The sequence below is a fragment of the Pungitius pungitius genome, chromosome 11 (genome assembly GCF_949316345.1).
Source record: "Pungitius pungitius chromosome 11, fPunPun2.1, whole genome shotgun sequence".
In the NCBI taxonomy this organism is placed as follows: Eukaryota; Metazoa; Chordata; class Actinopteri; order Perciformes; family Gasterosteidae; genus Pungitius; species Pungitius pungitius.
In genome coordinates this window covers 13877397-13897729 of record NC_084910.1, presented here as the reverse complement: position 1 = coordinate 13897729, position 20333 = coordinate 13877397, and the positions used below count along the sequence as shown (strand labels likewise).

At 43.0% G+C, this 20333-nt stretch overlaps 2 protein-coding genes across 8 annotated transcripts; both read left to right on the top strand.

The window, feature by feature from the left end:
* Positions 1-1617: 1617 nt before the first annotated feature.
* Positions 1618-14474, top strand: zyx (zyxin). Of its 2 annotated transcripts, none has more exons than XM_037453363.2 (10): positions 1618-1896; positions 5964-6203; positions 8018-8280; positions 8977-9072; positions 9818-10375; positions 10601-10742; positions 11127-11296; positions 11645-11823; positions 12132-12252; positions 12352-14474. In XM_037453363.2, exons 2-10 carry the CDS (start codon positions 5981-5983, stop codon positions 12463-12465), a joined length of 1866 nt encoding a protein of 621 aa, XP_037309260.2. In that variant the 5' UTR covers positions 1618-1896; positions 5964-5980; the 3' UTR covers positions 12466-14474. The 2 variants fall into 2 exon arrangements, with proteins under 2 accessions (XP_037309260.2, XP_037309261.2); XM_037453364.2 differs by lacking the exon at positions 1618-1896 and adding an exon at positions 1919-2335.
* Positions 14475-14826: 352 nt separating this feature from the next.
* kel (Kell metallo-endopeptidase (Kell blood group)) lies at positions 14827-20151 on the top strand. 6 transcript variants are annotated; one of them, XM_037453342.2, is made up of 19 exons: positions 15163-15208; positions 15688-15762; positions 15971-16259; positions 16356-16625; positions 16737-16858; positions 17062-17220; positions 17323-17394; positions 17512-17700; positions 17797-17957; positions 18034-18151; positions 18249-18344; positions 18435-18533; positions 18613-18690; positions 18858-18964; positions 19041-19133; positions 19234-19301; positions 19450-19613; positions 19693-19782; positions 19871-20150. In XM_037453342.2, exons 2-19 carry the CDS (start codon positions 15760-15762, stop codon positions 20018-20020), a joined length of 2328 nt encoding a protein of 775 aa, XP_037309239.2. In that variant the 5' UTR covers positions 15163-15208; positions 15688-15759; the 3' UTR covers positions 20021-20150. The 6 variants fall into 6 exon arrangements, with proteins under 6 accessions (XP_037309236.2, XP_037309237.2, XP_037309235.2 ...); XM_037453339.2 differs by lacking the exon at positions 15688-15762 and having other exon boundaries at positions 14827-15208; positions 18037-18151; positions 19871-20151; XM_037453340.2 differs by lacking the exon at positions 15688-15762 and having other exon boundaries at positions 14827-15208; positions 19044-19133; positions 19871-20151.
* The last annotated feature ends 182 nt before the right edge of the window (positions 20152-20333 follow it).

Below are 20333 nucleotides of genomic sequence, written 5' to 3'. Positions count from 1 at the left end.
TGGCTCTGATTTCGACAGCCTCCTGTTTTCCCTTTTTTTTCACCTCCAGACTGACTGGACCCTGGAGCTGCCTTCTCCCTGACTGATCCAGACTAGAATACAAAAAAAAAAAAATGTCGCCATGGCATCAGCCGACTGAGAAGAGGCAGGGGAGCGTTAAGCATGGTCCATTTCACTGCTCAGTCGGAAAGCAGTGTGGGAAATGGCTGCAGTTTGAATCGGGCAAACACACGTTGACCTCCTCTCGCATGTTACCTGCCCGAGAGCCGGCGAGCCCGGATGGTCTTTTTTCCCTTTGCGCAACACCAGAGTTGCTGTGGAAATCTCTGAGTGGAAACATATTTTGTTCCCCCGTGGAAGACACTGGGAACATTCCTTGTGGGACAATGGGCTGCCAATGACCCCAAAGACCTTACGTTTACATGGATCAGGCCGCAACAGGTTACACGACAGCTACTGCAGCGAAACATTCACTGTAAAATGTCTGAATGGCAAAGAGATATACCTGCAATATTTGTTGTTTCAGGATTATCCAGAAATATGTAAAATACTCCTATTTTAATTATTGATAATCAGTTTACTTGTTTTAACCGTTTGAGTCTAAAACCATAAGATGCTAAGTTCATTATCACATAATGAAAAGCAGATTTTCAAAAGTCAGATGCCGCATCCACCCAAGCTTTAGAATACTTGCTTGAAAAACCTACTTTATTCATTTTTAATTATTCAAATAGCAGATTATTTCTCAGTTGACTAACTAAACTAATCATTTAGCTTGGATATAAGTGGAACATGATTGAATGAAATATTGAATCGTTAAAGTAAAATGCAAGTCAATGATATCCTTTAATGTTCAAAGGACTCAATAATAGATGTGTTATCAGACATATTGCGTTGTAAAAGCAGTAGCTCCACCTAAATGGGATTTGACTCGAAGGTTTGGGCTGCATGAGTCACCAAAGTGTACAAAGTGTGTGTGTGCATATGTGTGTGTGTGTGTGTGTGACTGTGACTGTGAGCGTGGTGTGTGTGTGTGTGTGTGAGACATAAAAAGGATATTAAGTCATAGAAGTTGCAAATATGCAGGATGGGAGGCGTCATTTAACACCAGGTTGAGGGCGAGGTCAGGGTGAACACATGCGATATTTGAAAGAGCCATAAAATGTATTTGCTCTCTATAATCAACTGTACTTATCGAGTAGGGAGAACCGATCTAAGTTTCTGTGTGATTGCTGCCTTAGTGCAAAGTAAATAGCGATGTGGCAGCACACTTGGCAACAGGGAAAATAACATCTTTACTATCAGATTTTAAGCTTTGCCGGTTTAAGCGAATAAAAGAAGCATAAAACCCATTTTCTGTTTTTTCACTACCCGGCCATGTTTGAACGTACTTTTTTTCCACCACTGTACCTCCTTGAGTTTAAAACATTCACTACTCTTAGTGTCTGTATCTAATCAAGCCTCTGGCCCCATTATCACTCCCCCACTCTCTCACTCCCTGACTCCCTCAGTCTGACCTTACAAGGAGAGGCAACAGGGTTGATGTCATTGAATGAAGAATGCTGCAAGAATCCAGAGAGAAAAGAGAGCAGGAGGCGGGGTCTGACTGGACAGTTTATGACACACACACACACACACAGAGGGGGAGAGAGCGAGAGAGAGAGAATGTTTGCATAGTAACTCACAACTCGAGAGAAAAACGAGAGAGAACTTGTTTGGAAGGATGGTGTCATTTCTTTTGCAGACTGAAAAGCACAGGGGGAGGGTCTAATAGCTGGAGAGGGGAAGCGAGAAGGAGAAGTTACCATTACAGACAACTCTTAACTCTGCCTGGACAAAAAGAAGGGGACAAGGAAAAGGGGGGAAGGAAAAAGGAGACGCATATTGTATCACAGGGTAAGTACATTGGATTTGCAGTGAATCGTGTTATTAGGAGCTGATAGTATATCCTATCTTTTTGGGTGGCCACTGGTTACCTAATACGGTAAAGTATCGTGATGGCACAGGCAACTGATCAATCCATCGGAGTCAAGTCAACACCTCAGGAAACGGTGTCTTTGTGAAGTCTAGTGTTGATCGCTCAGCGTGTTCCATTAAATGCGAAAGCAACTGCAGATTGAAGTTGAACGGCACCCAGGAGCCCCTTGGAATAACATGAATGAATAACACCATGGGCTGCTACACCAGCTGATAAGGGACGGGCTAAATACGGAAGCTCCAACAGGAAGTCCGCCGTAAAAGTTGTCAAAGCTCGCCAGCTAGCAATGCGGCTCGGTGCTTTCATTTAATTCCCGAGGTGACAGCACCGAGAAGCCGTCTGCCTTCGCCGAGTGAGGTAAGAAGATGAAAAAAACGGGGCGGTGTTGGTCACCTATTAAATTGAAGTAAAGCTAACGGAATGTTTGGGGTGTGTGCGCGAGGGATGCTAGCTACGGTTAACCAGCAACTTTAACTAGCAAACGTTAAGTTAGCTAACGTTAAGTTAGCTAGCGAGTTTATAGCTAACTGTTCAACATGTTTGCTGTTTATATAAAAACTCTTCATTTGCTGTGTTTGTGACCACGCGGCCATTGCTGTCAGTTGCCAAAGCCTTGGCTAACATTCGGTTGACCAGCTGAGAGGAGCCGCAGCATACGGTGTGTTTGACTTAACGATGGTGCCAAGGGAAAATACATCTGGTAATCAGGCTTTAATGTTAAGTTGGGACCATTCTGAGGAGGCCAACGAGCCTCTAACCCCTGACATGGGTAAGCCTGAGGTTACTGGGGTTCTTTTAAAAAGAATATACTGGCATGATCGTCACACGCCTCAGTAATTTGGAAAGGCAAATGAATATCCGCACATGGATGTGGGGAGATGAGGCATTCTGGTTAATTGTAGGCTACGTGAGGGACGACAGAGACCATGTTTCAGTATCTCCCTTTGCCCCAAATCCCCCCCCCCCCTCTCTGTCTGTGATCCTTCTACTGCAAGCAGATGAGGTTGTCTGGTCGCAGACACCTCGCTGATGTGATCACCCATTTTGAAAACGTTGCCTGCCCAATGAGCTGCAGCCTGAGAGGGAGCAACACACTGGTGCTCAATGCATCTCCAGTGACCTGTAAGATTGGACTCAAAAGGGTTGTTTGTGCCTGCATTAGTGCCCCTCGGCCTAGACACGCTTTCCCAGAAACTGGGTGTGCTATTAACATCAGAACAATGGAGGGTTTAATAAACAACACACTAGTTAGTGATACTGACCAGACATAGAAGAAAAAAAAAATCAGTTGCTGTCAGGAATTCAGGTTCCCTTCACTGTTAGGGGAACTGCTTACTTCATTGTGGAAGTAAGTTTGTTTTTATATCATGTCTTATTGTTATCGGCAGGCAGTAACAAGCTTATTAGTGATGTAGGAGCTTTGTCTCTGCCAATAACCTTTGGTAGGGAAACCGCAACCAAAATGTGTGCACAGTGGTACCTAACGGAAATATCACCGCGAAAGACACGCTGTGGCTGGTTTAGGTGTAAAAAAAAAAAAAAGAACAAAGTAGGACAAAAGGGTTTTGAGGTCTGTGACACCACACTCACTTCCTTTTATATAAACTTTTTAAAGAAGCAGTTGCACAGTATATAAACCAAATTTCATTCCCCTATAACCTCACAGTAATGAACCACTGCTGAGATAAACCGTGTTATAAACTCCCTGTTAATAGCTACTGCTTCACCTATACTGTACTTTCAGACAAAATAAGGTGTTCATTATGAAACTTATCCATGCTGAGACAAAGCATTGCACCAAAAGAGCTCATTTTTTTTCTTTTTCTTGCTTGTTTGTTTTTTAGTTGCCACTATGGGATTTTAAATGCTTTCAGCCGTCATTCTATAATCGGGTTGATGAGCGCTAGAGCCAGCAAGGTATTTGTGTGTCTTGCTTTCTGAGGTAGTTCGGCTGATTACGTTTCCCATCGGAGCCATGTGTAAATTAGTCCCTGATGATATGGAATGAAAACCAACAAGGCTGCAGTACCTAAACCGGGCTGGAAAACACCTCTGGCTTCCAAAAGCTGTCTGGTCATGAGAAGTTTATACAAAGTTCCAGAGCTACAGAGAACAGTGTGTGATCAACGCGGAGGCCCTTCCTGAGCAAAGTAGAAATGATTAAATGCAGCCTCAAGCTTTGTCATTCAGTCTAAGCAGCAGATGTGTGAGAGTGAGCTAGAGCTTAATTCAAGCGCTCGCTCCTTTGGCAGCAAAGATCTATAGTAAGAGACGCTTTTTTGAGGGAAGCAAAATAAAATGATGTCATTGAGGTGACGTGCCAAATATGTTCCCTTTAAATGAGGGTCTCTCTCGTCTCACGGATCAGGTTTCATTATAGATTTGCAGTTGGATGTCTGGAGTCCAATGTGGAGCTTATCTCACCGTATTAAATCCCTGAGGCGCGTACGCGGGACCAGATGGAACCCGACCACAAGTTATCGTCACTCTTGACTAAGAAGTAGTGCCTATTGTCCCTTTTAGAAACAACATAGCTCAAGTACTGTAATGAAAATACTAAATCCAAGTCTATACCATCCTTGCCAAGAATTCTTTTTTAGAAATCCATTTAAAATCCAAGTGTTTCATTTAGAGTACTTGAGACCAGCAATTTAAAGATGAGAGCTTTATAGCCACTGTGACCAGTCAGTCTGTTTTGCTTGAAGCAACCTATCCAACCTCAAGTAGGCCGTGATACTAGAATAAGGAGCAGGAAGCTATGTTCTAGAAGACTACGAACAGCTGTACTTCCTCTTGTTTGATTTGTTGTATGATTTTGTCAGTGCAGACTGCTTGTCAAAATTACCCTGTTTTTCCAAAGTCTTCAGTCAGTCGACATCTATATGTATCTATCCTAAATGTATTGATGGGAAGCTAACCCAAAACGCTGAAGAGGACAAGCCTCATCTCCAGGATGAGCAGTTTATGTCTGTTTAGTTTAGTGCCAGAGATACTTTCATGAGCTTTCTGTCGTGTCAGAACATGAAGCGTTGCCTGTGTGTTTGAAAATGTGGAATGAGGATGAACACTTTTACCTTCAGCCAGGTAGCGATGTAGTCGGTCTACATTTTCAAGGCCACTCCTTTGGTTTCCCAAATGTAAACAACTAATACAGTGCAAACAAAACCTGTTTCTGTTGCTTTTAGAGTGATCCAGTTGGCAATTAGTCAGCATAATGGGCACATGGGATATTTACGAGTCCATTTCAGAGCGGTTAGGTAATACAAAACAACTATTTGTATCCCTTCAGGTATTTCCCCTTTCACATAATTTGCTATACAATGAATGTTTCAGTTGAGAGGAAAAAATTATTAACATACTAAGACATTTTTTGTCATTTCCATTTTGAAGCAAAAATATAGAGAAATACTAGAGATAACCCAAGTTAGCTTTTGACGTACAAGTAAAACCGTAACTATTTTTCTCCATTAAGGTTGCAGACTTTTTTCTTCTTTTTTTAGATGGTGTAGCTTTAGAATGGCAGCCAAAACAATGATACAACTTTGTGTGTAAAGAACAACCGTTCCTTTGACTGAAGTTCATATTTGGGGGGGCCGGGGGGAGTCAGAGAAATTCAGACTTTGCAAAGAATTTCAGTAGAGACACTGAAGTTATGTTTATTTGACAACTGGCATGTGTGAGGTAAATATTGGAGCCCGCCCTCTTTCTGACGCACCTCACAGGTAAATGTTAGGATTGCTGCCGTTGTCTCTTCTTCAAAAAGTCTCCCTATCAGAAAACTTTATTTCATTTCTCAGTAAACAGCCATGTGTGATATATTGTAAACTGTCTGTGGCATCTAGTAGTACCACTATGTCTGCTCTGCCTAAGGATATATGCAATGGGAAACAGGTTTATTTTTAAAAGGTTTTCAGTTGTTCTTGCAGCCTTCAACATGTGTACCCTGTTTCAATTTTACAACAATGTGTCTTGTGTTCATCCTCAGATAACTAAATACGCAACATGGAGGACTCGAGTAGCAGCAAGCCGTTCATGGTGACGTCCTCCCTGAACTTCAAAGTCACCACCCCGACCTTCTACAATCAGCCAAAGAAGTTTGCCTCTGTGGCACCACCGCGGCCCAAAAGTCTGACGCCTCCCTCTGCTCCATCCCCGACGCCAGTGGGCACAGCTGTGATCGGTCGAGTGGGAGATCTGCCTCCGCCGCCCCCTTCGCTCTGTGATGGTATGTGCATTGGTTTACCTATTTTTTGTGTGTAAATCTTAAGTTGTACTCTCTCGTCAACCCTTCCGTGTCCCGCAGCCTGCTGCGTTTTACGCTAACGCATGCAGAGCTTCACAGTTGAGTGTGTGTAATGGATCCCATCAGTTGTTGTTTTGTTGAGAGACAGACATAACGTCCCTGTAGTGTTCCTGTCTGAGTCATTTTAATCAAATGTTATGTGTTTTTGTCTCATACCAGTTTGCATGTCGGGGGGATTTTTTTTAAACTTACGGAGGTTTGCACAAAGATACCACTAGTATTAATTTGGGGCCATCTGCGCTGATCCGCATCTCAGACACTAAATTAAAGATACCCTGTGGAGCTTTTGGCCACTAGCAGACCAATGGAGTAACGTTTTTCCAGAGTGGGCCCGTGTTTTGTTTGGTTTGCACGCATGCATGCATGGGGAGACGTACGAACAGCGCTCCAGCTGATGGTCTCTTCTTATTCAGGTTGTATGTTAACAGTGCAAGGTGTAAAATACAAACCAGATTCCAAAAAAGTTGGGACACTGTACAAATTGTGAATAAAAACAGAATGCAATGATATGGAAGTTTCAAATTTCAATAGTTGACTCAACATAGATGACATATCCAATGTTTACACTGAAAAAATGTATAATTTCATAAAAGTTGATTTTAAATTTCATCAACACATCTCAAAATAGTTGGAACAAGGCCATGTTTACCACTGTGTGGCATCACCTCTTCTTGTTATAATGTCTGGGGAATGAGGAGTCGCTCAAGTTTAGGAATAGGAATGTTGTCCCGTTCTTGTCTAATACAGGCTTCTAGTTGCTCAACTGTCTTCTTTGTTGCATCTTCCTCTTCATGATGCGCCAAATGTTTTCTATGGGTGAAAGAGCTGGACTGCAAGCCGGCCATTTCAGTACCTGGATCCTTCTTCTATGCAGGATGTAATTGATGCAGTATGGCAATTTCATGTTGGAAAATGCAAGGTCTTCCCTGAAAGAGACAACGTCTGGTTGGGAGCATATGTTGTTTTAGAACTCGGATATACCTTTCAGCATTGATGGTGCCTTTCTAGATGTGTAAGCTGCCCATGCCACACGCGCTCATGCAACCCCATACCATCAGAGATGCAGGCTTCTGAACTGAGTGCTGATAACAACTTGGGTTGTCCTTGTCCTCTTTAGTCCGGATGGCATGGCGTCCCCGTTTTCCAAAAAGAATTTCAAATTTGGATTCGTCTGACCACAGTACAGTTTTCCACTTTGCCTTAGGTCCATTTTAAATGAGCCTTGGCACAGAGAAAACTCCTGCGCTTCTGGATTATGTATTTTTATACCCAAGCATGTTGCCAATTGACCTAATAAGTAGCATAAATTGGTCCTCCAGCTGTTCCTTATTTGTACATTTAAATTTTCCGCCTTCTTATTGGTACCTGTCCCAACTTTTTTGGAATGTGTAGCTCTCATGAAATCCAAAATGAGCCAATATTTGGCATAACATTTCAAAATATCTCTTTCAACATTTGACATGTTATCTATATTCTATTGTATTTTATGAGCTTTGTAAATATTGCATTTCTTTTTTCACAATTTGTAAAATGTCCCAACTTTCGGGTATTTAAAAAGTGTATATATTAACGTTGACTGTCCTGTTTGTTTTTGCTCTAAGCCATTGTAGAGCACTCTCGCTATATCTGATAAAGCATTGACCGTGACAATTGGACGGGATGGTTTATGCAAAGTGAGTCAGAAGAAACCACTGCATCACAGTTTTTAACCGATCAACCCTCCTCATTTCTGTCAGACTTCCCACCCCCACCTCCCCCCCCTCCACTGGATGATGATTTGCCGGCCCCTCCCCCCGAATGCCAAACCATATCCTCTCCCTGTGAGGTCCCCCCTCCTGCCTTCCCGGCTCCACCTCCTGTAGCAGATGATCTGTCCCTCCCAGCTCCCCCTGAGGAGAGTGACTGTCCCCCGTCCTGCCTGTCTCCCCCTCCTCCCCCACCTCCTCCACCTCTCCCTGCCTCTGGTACCAGTATTACCAATGCTGCTGGAAACCCACAGGTGAGTCATGATGGCATCTTCAGCATTAGACTAAAATTTGCTTTGCATGTTTCCTCTTTTGGCTCCATGTAACTGCATTTCAGTATAATTTTATTATCATTTAGAACAGTGGAGGACATTGTTGTGGGACCAAAGGGACTCCGTGGACTACTTTTTAAGATTTTCCTTCAAATGAAATTAGCTTTAGTCTGGGATAAATCACCCTCTTTCATGCGTATAACTGCATTATTGCTCGTATCATTGGTGGAATTCCCACAAAAGGTTTATAGTTGAGATGTTTATTGTAGGAATGCAGCTAATTTGTTAAGCAGTAGAGGCATGAATGTATGGAATTTGTTATTGTTAGTTACTGCTGAAAAGTAAAAACTTTGTTTGAATCAGCAAAGAGTTTCTGCTAAAAGGTTCCACTGCAAACAATCAATGAATCCTAATTATAATAATTGAACAATTACTATTCAACTAGGAAAACAAGGAAAGTGTTGTTCTTTTAGTCATCATTAATTACTACTTTATTTTCTTATTATTCATTGTTTCAGTCTGAGTTTTCCACTTCAGTCATTTTGGATCAATTTGGAATAGGTGGAACCAACAGAGTCAGTGAAACAAGGAAATACAAACTAAACACACTATCCACATTATCCTTGTGTATGTATCCTTACTTGTGTTTACAAATGTACTCTTTCTGTCTCCTGCCAGCGGCTGGTGGGGAAGCAGACAAGCTTCGATGAACAGCTCGACTCTCTAACTGACTTGTTGTCTGAGATGGAGACCAGGGGTCCTTTCAACCCTAAGGTACAAAGCATTGACGGATGGAATACATTGTAACAAACATAAGACATTAGGATTAGGAAGACCAGATGAGAGGCAACGTTTTTGCTGCCTTTGACTCACAGGAGCTGCATTGTAGTAAATTGGAGCAACTCTGTAGTGCAAAGGAAGGTTGTTTGAGTAAAGAAATTGTTTGGAGTCAGGCCAGTTTGGTTTCTTTGGTCTACCTTTTATCTGTTCAGCTCTTAAGCTCAATGATAAGGGAACTGCACATACAGCACACCCGACTGAAAGCAAAAACAAGTGAGGTAGGTGGTGATTCACACAGAGAGGAGACCCTTGAAGTGAAGGCGAGTGATGCACACAGAAGTTAGGGCAGAGCACGAGCGTGTGATGAAGCCAGAGTCTGCTGCCAAAGACCCAGTGAGCGCGCCATACATGGAGAGTGTTTTTATCCAACTGGGAGGTACTGGATCATGGCAGACTAATGTTGGCTCAAAACCGCAAAAAAAAACGTGAGAAAGATTAGGACGTTCTGATGAACTCAAACTGTGGAGGGCTTCCAGTGTTTACTTTAATCAAAGTACCCCATTCGATATTATACAGGTCTGCTCTGTTATTAACCAAATATTAACTTAGTAAATGTCTCCGTACATACTGTATGCTCATATAGAATAGTTTACATTAACATTTATTATGTTTTTGCTTGGTGAAATGAGATGTAATATCTGAATTATATGGTTGATGTCGTCTCCGTTTTAATCTGCAGTTACCAAGCCAGTATTCTTCAGCACCAGCACCCAAGCCTTCAGGTCCTCCCCCGACCGCTCCAAAACCAGCCCTCTCCTTCCTCCCACCCCCTGAGATGGCAGACCGCCCGCCACCAGCACCCTGGGCAGAAGAACTCAAAGCCAGAACAAACCGACATGCCAATCACAACTCTGCTCCTCAGCCGCTCGCTAAGGCCCCGGTCGTGGCCCCAAAGTCTGGTTTCGGAGGGAGAACAGCAACATCCTCAACCTCTCTGGCCCAAAAACTGAACCAGAACCTTAACCAGAACACCCCCCCAATCAGTGTTACACCAAAACCTGCCCCTCCATCTGCCGCCAGCTCTTTCCCTCCACCTCCGGCAGCTCCCCCTGCACCTCCTACTGTACCAAACAATATGGCAGCTGTCCCGGCCTCCAATCATAAGAGTTCTCCCTTTGCCAGTCAGATGAACGCAAACCAAAACCCTCCTGCTGCAATGCCTCCTCCTCAACCTAAGATGTTGGTGTCTCCCCCAGCCTCTTTTAACCAACCAATGAAGACTCCTCCCGCAGCAACGGTATGATCTTGTTTCATCTCACTTAAGTGACACTCTTTGAATTGCATGTGGAGATTAACAGGAAGTACAAATAATTTAGTGGATAGTCATCAGATCAGCAATATGCATTTCTGGACCTGAACTAACTATTTGTATTGGTAAACTGCTCAATCGTAAATGCAAAATATTTTCTATAAGGTATAGTGTGTGTATAATCTCGTAATAATGGTGTGTGTGTGTGTGTAGCCCTCACCCCCTGGCCCAGTTCCTATCCCAGGTGGAGGCGTTCCTCTTAATATGAGGGAGGTGGAAGAGCTGGAGAGAATGACCAAGGACTTCATTAAAGACATGGATACCCATGCACCTGTCATCACCTCGGCTCCAACAGGTGCGCACACATGCACACCAACACAAAGAGACGGTTGGCTGTAACATTCATTGTGAAACTAAGTTCAAAATGTACTGCATTACTCATTTCTTGATTGTGCGAAACATTTATGGAAATATATTTAAAACTCATTCTGAAACAAACCGTGTCTAGTTGCTCTGCAGTTGTTCTGTTCACGGCTCTGAATATGTATGATCATTAAGCTATGTTTGGGTTGTATCAAAATCAAGGTTGTAAAAAAAAAAGATTCCATAGTCCATATAGTGATTTTTTTTGTTGAATACAGTAGAGGTCCATTGCTTCAAAGCTGACAGCCTGCAATGGACTCAACTTATGGGAGATGGCTGTATTTGTGAATAAACTTGTGTATTTCTCTCATGGCAGAGGTCTGTGGGAAGTGTGGCGAGGCTCTGTCCCGTACCCAGCCAGCGGTCAGGGCGATGGATAAACTCTTCCACTCAAACTGCTTCTGTTGCATGAGCTGTCATCGCCCCCTGCAGGGACTGCAGTTCTACGACAGGGACGGCGCACCTCAGTGTGAGGACTGCTACATGGTGAGGAGACGCACAGACCTGATGGTCACTGAAAAAAGACAAAAAGATCACAAATAAAGTGGCTCACTGAAACATTTTTTTATTCTTACTTACATGGTAGCTGCTGTCTTGAGCTGTGTTTTTAGATTTGAACTTCCATGTTTTAATGTGCGCTCTTTATTCTATTATTGCTGACACCATCACTAACTGCTGTTACCATTGTTGGTCATCCAGTTCCGCTGTTATTATTGGTAGTAGTTTGTGAATTGACAAGTAAGCCGTAGTAGTGTGACGGTTTCGGTGCATAGCTCAAGTGTGTGGCGATCAACATTTACGCAGGGAGTTTACCAGCTTTCTGCCCCTCCTCAGAGCTCCCTGGCTGTGTGTTCCCGATGTGGGGAGAGGATCACAGACCGTGTGCTGAAGGCGGTGGGCCAGTGTTTCCACTCCCACTGTTTCCGCTGCAGCACCTGTTCCTGCACACTTGAGGGGGCGCCCTTCATCACTGATGACAACAACAACCCCTACTGTGTCCAGGATTACCACAGGTAGCTGCATGCTGGCATTGATTCCTATGATGAATTGATTGGTTTGCGAGGCAAAGTTCCCATTTATATAAGTACACGTGTGGTGACATGACTTTCATCTGCATAGTTTCTCTGGATGAGTAAGCATTAGCTGGATGAGGACTAAATTATTTAAGCAGTGTATTATATTGATTGGACGAGAACCAAAAACTATTTGTTTATTTATTTATTTTTAATAATGTATTGCTTTTGGTGTTCCTTCACTATGAGTGTGAAAATGTGCTTAAGGCCATCGACCAACGAGCAAGCTCTCCATTTATCTATTTCAGGCGTTTCTCCCCTCTGTGCGTGAGCTGCAATGAACCCATTATTCCAGCCCAGGGCAGCGAGGAGACTGTCAGAGTGGTGGCTCTTGACAAGAACTTCCACCTTAAGTGTTACCGTTGTGAGGTAAAACACCATTTTATACATCAGAACATGCAACCAGTAACCCATAACAAGTACCAAATTGTTAATAAATGATCCAAACAAATGTGTTTTGTCCTGTAGGATTGTGCTCGCCCTCTCTCCATAGAAGCAGATGAAAATGGCTGCTATCCGTTGGATGGCAAGATCCTGTGTATGAAGTGCCACACTCAGCGAGCAAAGCAAGCTGCTAAGTGATTGGCTGAAACTCCGATTAACTATGAACCAAAATCCAAAAGCACAGGATTCATTCCGCAGCCGCTTTGCTTCTGCAACAGAGCTGTATGGCGTATATCTGTGCGCAGGTGTGAGTGTGCTGTGTAAAAAGGTATGTCTGCATGCAAATACATTGTAGTATTCCCCCCTTTGTTCACTTCAGTGCAGAAGTAATGTACTGCATTGAAATAAACCCGCCATCTTTCATTCCCAATCTCAAACGCTCCAATCTCTCATCTAGTCCTATTGATGAAAGTATTTTTTGTGCCAATTCTATGTTTACGCTTACATTTCCAGCATAACTTGCACAAAAATAGTTTTGGCAAAACAACAGTAATGAATATAAAGCTGCCTTTCTTTGTCTTTACTCTCGTATCGTTAGTAGCGCTATATACTGAGACATTTCCGTCTAAAGACTGACTGGTGGGTCTATTTCCATATGAGCATTGTAACTATAGCGATGATACAGTCATATTGTTACCATAGGGTGAGGAGTACCAGAGACGTCCTATTTGACCACTCTACATATTTCACCACTCTGGTTGGCTGTTCGTAGAGCTTTAACATCTTTAACTTGGCAGTTGTTTTGCCTGCAAGCATGTTTATGTTTGCTTTCCTGCCTAGAAAGTGCTTTATATCAGCCGACTATTCAGCATTCTGACGTCCTCTAGGGCTGAACGTCATATTAAAAAATTGCTCTTAGTTTTTTGTGGCGTGAATTTTATAATTAACAGGCATACATATATGTACATGTTATATACATCTATGTATATTTGCTCTCTTTGATCATATAGACTGTATAAGGGCAGGATTAGAAGAAAGTTGTTCTGCTCATAAAATGGTCTGGAGCTGATTTAATGGTGTAATGAAAGATGCATGCTGTTTGAATGGACACATATTGATCAAACAGACGAGCACAGATTACAGGAATCACACAAAAACGTGGATATAAATGTCAGCTGTGTGGCTGAAAGCCGGACCTATCAAGGTTGCACAGTTCCATGATGACATAAAATATCCTTTCAGAGTCACTTTGACTCTGAAGCCGCCGCACATGATCAATTTTTGTATTAGTAAACATCTAGAAACTTGATGGTATTTTTGATATGCTCTTCCTTGGAATCTCATGCTTTCAAGAATATCATTTATAGACGTAAAAAAAAAATGTATTCAGTAGTAAAGTTATACTGAATGTGTGCCAGCGCTAAATTAAAGCAGATAGATCAAGTAGAGGCATTAGCTTTTAATCATTTTAAATAACAGATTTTAAAATCTAGTGACCAAATATTTCAACGCTGTTGGCAGGATTAAGGTCAATAAACCCGTTTCTCACCTTTTTTTGTGTTTAAGCCCATTTCTTCTGGTCTTTATCTATTCTATTATTAAAGTAAATACCACTATTATTCATCTTTTGTACTTAAGTGTGATTATGATGTTGTATACTATTTTAATCTTCTCATACTGTACTGTATTTCCTTGATAAATGCTTACAATTGTTTTCATTTTGAAGCTGGAGCTGTGCCTTCTCCACTATTGTATACATTGTTCCTCTTTTAATTGAGCCTTCTTTGCAGCTGCAGAAATTCATTCCACTGTAAGAAATCAGTTGTTATTCGTGCTTTCATCGAGGTGCAGTATAACTCCAGAATGACTTGTATGGCCGTATTTGTTCAGCATTGCATGCAATCTGTGTAGATGGTGGCGGTATTTCTTCTAGTTGTATGTCTTTTGTCTGCAACAACTACGCCACCTTTGTAGCTCTGCCTTTTGTCATCACTATGGGATTTTAAACGTATGATGATGCCTTGAGTTGCATTTATCTGGCGTTTTGTGTTGTATTACATGCGGATGCCTTGTCTTTTCAGTTAATTTTTCGATAAGTTCCTGTTTGATATGCGTGAATGTGTATATGTTTAAAAACTTTATTTAGCCCCTCCCTCTCTGGCTGTATCAAAAGATAAACAAATAAACCGAATGCTAAGTACAAAGTCTTTTTGTTCAAATTTCTTTAACTATACAATTCCAAATATTGGCAATCTGCAGTACACTAGGTACTGTAAAGTTAAACATAATTAGATTATTTTTTTTCATATTTGTTTTTACCATCGTATTTTCTCTCCCTCTGGTCGGCCTCCCTGTGACATCCATGCAACGTGTTTCCTCCCCGACTCTGATGGGCCACACTGTTACGTGACCTCCGGGACACTAAACCGCTCTATCAGTCGTTAACAGCCATGTGTTGCACTGATAGTGACGACAGCGGACACGTGTGCGTGTGCATCTGAGAGTGTTTACTTTCTGTGAGGCGCTGGCCCTCATTCAATGCAATCCGACAATGTGCAAGCAAAAGCAACTAGCCAGCAAACAGCGTCTGTTCTCGAGCCTCTAAACCTGCAGACAGGTTGGATGTTGTCAAATAAAAGCTAGTGCCTTCAGTGATGGGCTTGTCCCGTGTTCACGGGCCATGAAGCAGCCACGTGCATGTCCCAGAGCAGAACCGTAGCCTCTGCTTGATTATCTGTGTTCTGGAGAGAAGAGTAAGACGCAGCCTGCAGAGTTGTTTTTATCAGCGTTCAGATGAGGAGAGAAGTGAGTTCTGAAGACAGATGGGGAGCTGAGATGACCGCTACTACTGACGGAGGAGGAGGCGGCACATGTGACACGTCAAATGTAAAAGACAACAATCCGTGTACTAAGAATGACTGAAACTCCAATAGAACTTGAGGTAGGATATTTCATTAAGAAAAACCTAAGCTGTCCTTGATATAAAGTATGTTTTATGTTCCCGTGGTTGTGAAGCTAACATATAGGTTTTTTAGAAATGAGCAGAGTCTTCCATGTTCCTGGAAAATTATATTATTCAGATTAACCCGCTTGGTGAGGTCTGCAATGTGCTTTGTCTTCTAAAATCCCAACTGGTGTTTGTGTCTGCATTTTCTGCTAACTTTGGAAAAGAGTAGACAGCAAACGTGTACGTAGACCGGCTGCTGGCCAGTGTAGGTGATAATAATAAAATAAAATAAAATGTACGATTCTACTGAACTCCGGACACAGATGTCAGTGGAAGTAAGTAAATACTGTAGGTGGGCTTTGTAAAGAGGTTTTTAATCGTGTGACAACTGATGCTAATATTTGAACTCCGTTGGCTATTACGAACCAGCAGTAGTGACGGTCCTCTGTATGTGTTTTGCGGTGTATGAGTAGTCATTTTAGGATACCGGAACTCAATGTCGAACCTTGTGATGTTAGTGAGACCAGTTCTACTCAACATCTGTGATGGTACGAGACCTGTTGATGACCACGCTTATGTACTCAAACTGTTATTGTACTAAACACTTTTTACATGGCTACAAGTCATTCATGCCTTTGTGTTGCCACATAATTTATATATTATGATTATTATACATATGTAAATTATATATACATATGTGTATATACGTATAATTGTGTATATATATATATTCTTGTTTCACTTGCTCACTTCCAGCTATCTGTCAAGCCGTCACAGTCAGAATCTGGGAGGGGGCTCCAGCCTCCACCTCTGTTTCAGCTGCCACTCACCGACCAGGATCCCTCCGACAACGACCAACAAACGCAGCTCCAGCTTGAGCGCCAGCTGTCCGAGTCGAACCCCGAGGCCCAGCAGCAGGCAAAGCCGAGGTGGATAAATCCTCGAAGGCTGCTTCTCCTCCTTTTGGGCTTCTCCTTATGTAGTGCCATTCTGGGACTTTTTTATTATATGCATTATAGACATCTAAATAGCAATATCCAGACAGGTAATGTCAGGCCTCTGGAGAAACACAACAAAATGACTAATTATTTAATTATAGAATTTGCCATTCAGCCCAACTCTTCTGTCATTTCTCCCGCAGTGACTCCATGTCTCTCCCCAGCCTGCCGCTGGGCCTCAGCCCGTCTGTCCATATCTGTCGATCCCTTCACGCAGCCCTGCGATTACTTCTTGTTCTCATGTGGATCTGATATACTTTCCCCGAACAAGGGCGGGAGGCAAAGAGGGCAGGACATCCCTGGGCATCCACAGAACCTGAAGGAAAATGCTGGGAGGAAAGGACAGAGAAAGGAGAAAATACCGGACAGAAGAACAGTGCTGCTGCAATATCTCAGGGAGATTTTAGGTAGTGGTATGCAACCTAAATATCTTCTAATGCCATTTTGTTGCTTTATTTACCAGTATGTATTTGATTTATATGAATCAAATGAATTGTGTTTTCTTCTACTTTTCTGCCACTAAGAATCAAATGACAGACCGGTTAGTTCAGCGGTCCAAAAGGCCAAAGGCTTTTACCATTCCTGTTTGGACACCGAATCCATTGAAACAGCTGGAGCAGACCCCTTCCTCGCACTCATCCAGAAGGTGAGAGAATTAAATGCCCTTATATTGTGAGCTTTTGGCTGATGAACTCAATAAAAAGGTCATCAAATGTTGGAGTATCATTTCTCTGCAAAGCTTAGAGGGGGGGAAGACAAAAAATGACTATTTATTATTCCACTGGCATTGCAAGATGACGTCCAACGATTGACCATCATCTCTGTCTCTCTGTCTTTGTCTGCATGCAGCTCGGTGGCTGGGCCGTGTCGGGCCAGTGGAATCGGACCGACTTTAACTCCACCTTGAGCCTGCTCATGAGAGACTACGCCACCTTCCCGTTCTTCAACCTCTATGTGGGAAGAGACCCGAATGAAATGCCCCGCGGGACAACTAAAAGATACATACAGGCGAGCCTCCGTTGGAGCAATTCGGCCTAACGGGCTGGAGAGAGCACGGCCACGTCGGCTTCGTCTTATTGGTTTAACCTCCAGTCTCCTCTCTGTCAACAGATCGATCAGCCAGATCTGTTGATCCCGGTCCAATGGAACAGCAAGACACTGAAGTCTCAAGCTGAAACGCAGGTTCGCGGACCTCGCCGGACCACTATTGATTCAGGAAATGTCCTTTGATGCAGGACCAATATTCATCTATTCCACCAATGCATTGCTCCATCATTCCCCTGTCTCTTTGCATCCCAGACGCTACGTCCCTTCTTGGAATCGTGTCAGAGGTACCTGGCGTTGTTGGGGGCCCCGCCCAGCCGCAGCATGATCCACGTGGGCACGTTCATCTCTCTGTCCTCCGAGCTCGCCGTGGCGGCGGCACCTTTGCACGTTCGCCTTTCGAGAGGACAGCTTCATCGGCGCATGACCATCGCAGAACTGCAGGTACGGCAGGAGAGGAGGAATGGGTCCCCTATGCGGACATGTTGTGACGGAATCCTAACGCGACAATTGGTTTTCTTTACCTGAATCCGTCGACAGAAACAGGCCCCGGCCATCGATTGGCTGGGCTGTCTGCGGGCCGCTTTCCATCCACTGCCGCTCTTCAAAGACGATCACGTCCTTCTGCATAATTTACCTTACATTACGCAAATGTCCCGCACCATTGGCAAATGGCTGACCAAGCACGAGCTGAGCACCAGGTACTATCAGTGATGCGAGACTCAAACAGCCATTTTTCTTTTTAACTCATGTGCTGCCACATTTGAATCCATTCAGCAGCCCCGTTCATACGTACATGGTCCTCAACCTGCTGCACACCCTGATACCTGCCCTGGACTCCAGGTTTTTGGAAACGGCGAACAATTTGTCTGTGGCTCTGGGTGAGGCCGAAGGGGTGAGTCAACGCAGGCAAAGCCCCCATGTGCCGTTTTCACAATGATGACACCTGTCACCTGAGTTGATTTGTTGAGTGACGCGGGCCTCTCGACCAGGTAGCCGATCGCTGGAAACGCTGCGTGTTCGAAACCGAGCGAGGATTTGACCACGTTCTTACACACCTTCTCAGTGAGAGGACAGCGCTCAGAGAGGTGGGTGGCCATCGTGGGAATCAAGGATATAATTGATTGTGTATCGGATGGATTTTTGAGGCTGATATACATGTTTCCTCTGTTCCACAGGCAGAGGAGATTGTTCAAAATATATTTTCATCCTTCAAGTCCACATTACATGAACTCAAATGGACAGATCAGAAGTCTCTCCAGTTTGTCATGAAGAAGGTAGTAAATTAATTGTGATTGTAACTGTTGACCAGTGTTTGAGGCTGTTTTGATGTCAAGTACTACGTGTCCTCTGCAGGTTGAGTCTTTAATTCCAAGACTTTGGACTACAAAGGAGATTTCTAGTGAGGCTGAGCTCGACCTTCTTTTTTCCAAGGTACATTTCAGGCCTCCAATCTCACAAATTATAACTTATTTATTAGATTATTCCTTTTCCCACCTAATCTCGCTTAGAAAAAACATTTTTATAATGTAATTTGTAATGCATGCATTTTTTGCGCATTCATTGTGATTTACCTCATTTTAATCCGTTTTGATTTGCAGGTAACAGTTGGCAAAAAAAGCTTCTTCTCCAACTATGTCCAGTTACTTTCCTTTTGGCGAAAGCGACGCAGTCAGCTGTTGACCGGGCCGGCTGAGGCGGCTGACGGGTAAGCGTCTGAGTCTATTCTTAAAGTTGAGTGTGTATTTGACTGTTTTGAGCAGCATGTATCTGGTCTTTTCTAGAAGTCTTTCTGTCACACCGTTTTTCCTCGGCGATGAGCTCCTCTTTCCCATGGGAATGTTCATCCCTCCTCTCTTCCATCCTACCTATCCTAGGTAAAGTTTACACTGATTTTAAATATATTTTAAAAGGGGCTTCAAGACTATATTTGAACATTGAACATTAAAACACACCTTTTCTATTATTGCTTAACAGGGCCATGAATTATGGTTTGATGGGTTTCCTTATTGCCAAAGACATCCTCCACTTGATTTTGCCTGATGGTAAGCAACGCTTATTTTGTTTTTGGAGTTACAAACGCATTCCGTTTTAACAATAAACTGTCAATTGGATTCCAAAATTGCCTTCTTTATACACAACCTACAAAGCGCTTAATGTAGTATGCCAAATATCCGTCCGCTTGTGTTGTAGTTTACTCTCGGAGTGAGATGGTGCACACTGTCGGGGAATGTGTGTGGGCTCACTACCTCGCTGTGACAAAAGAAGCGGGCGGCGGCGGTGGAGAGTTTTCTCTGTCAGCGGCGCAGCAGCAGGAGGTGTGGGTGCAGTATTCTGCATTGCAGATAGCATTGCAGGTGAGCAGTGGTCTCCAGGCTTTCATCTCTGTGTAAAACAACGTTTAAGCTTATTCATTCACATTATTTTCTCCCACAGGCTTATCATCGGAGTCTAAAGAACCATCCAAGGGACACGTCCATCTCAGGACTATCACACACACGTCTCTTTCTCACATCTTTTTCACAGGTACAGTGGTTAAAATATTTGGCTACAATGGCCATTTCCTGTTGTCTGAGCTACTCACTGCATGTCTTTTATCCTGTTCCCTTTCCAGGTTCACTGTGACTCAGACGAATACAGCCAATTCATGCCCTTAGAGCCTTCCTTCTTGATTACAGTCATTTGCGTCAATTCTGATCTGTGTCCTACGAGCCTGCAGTGTCCCAATAAAACTCAGCAGCAGCATTCATTAGGAACATGCTGAGTATAGTTCTTGATTATTATTATTATTATGGATTTTGTTCTTAAGAAATAAAGCACACTGATGTTTACAAACTGTTGTAAAGACAGTTTCTTATTATTATTACACATGTTCATGGTGTGAGTATGTACTGGTATATTAAAACATTTTTTGTATCATTTGTTATTCTGAGAATGCTTGGATTTCCAGTAGATTACACGTACGGGTTCTTGCATAGTCATATTTACTAAATTAAAAACTCTTTTCACTTCACGTTTCACAGATCTACTTTCTCACTTTTCATGCTACCATGGTAAGAACGATTCGATTTAAATGA

Coding starts and splice junctions, on each gene's coding strand:
- zyx (XM_037453363.2), top strand. CDS start 5,981: ATGGAGGACTCGAGTAGCAGCAAGCCGTTCATGGTGACGTCCTCCCTG. Junction 11,297..11,644: donor AGTGTGAGGACTGCTACATG/GTGAGGAGACGC, acceptor GCCCCTCCTCAG/AGCTCCCTGGCTGTGTGTTC. Junction 12,253..12,351: donor TTAAGTGTTACCGTTGTGAG/GTAAAACACCAT, acceptor TTTGTCCTGTAG/GATTGTGCTCGCCCTCTCTC.
- kel (XM_037453337.2), top strand. CDS start 15,182: ATGACTGAAACTCCAATAGAACTTGAG. Junction 17,958..18,033: donor AAGCACGAGCTGAGCACCAG/GTACTATCAGTG, acceptor GAATCCATTCAG/CAGCCCCGTTCATACGTACA. Junction 18,965..19,040: donor CCGGCTGAGGCGGCTGACGG/GTAAGCGTCTGA, acceptor GGTCTTTTCTAG/AAGTCTTTCTGTCACACCGT.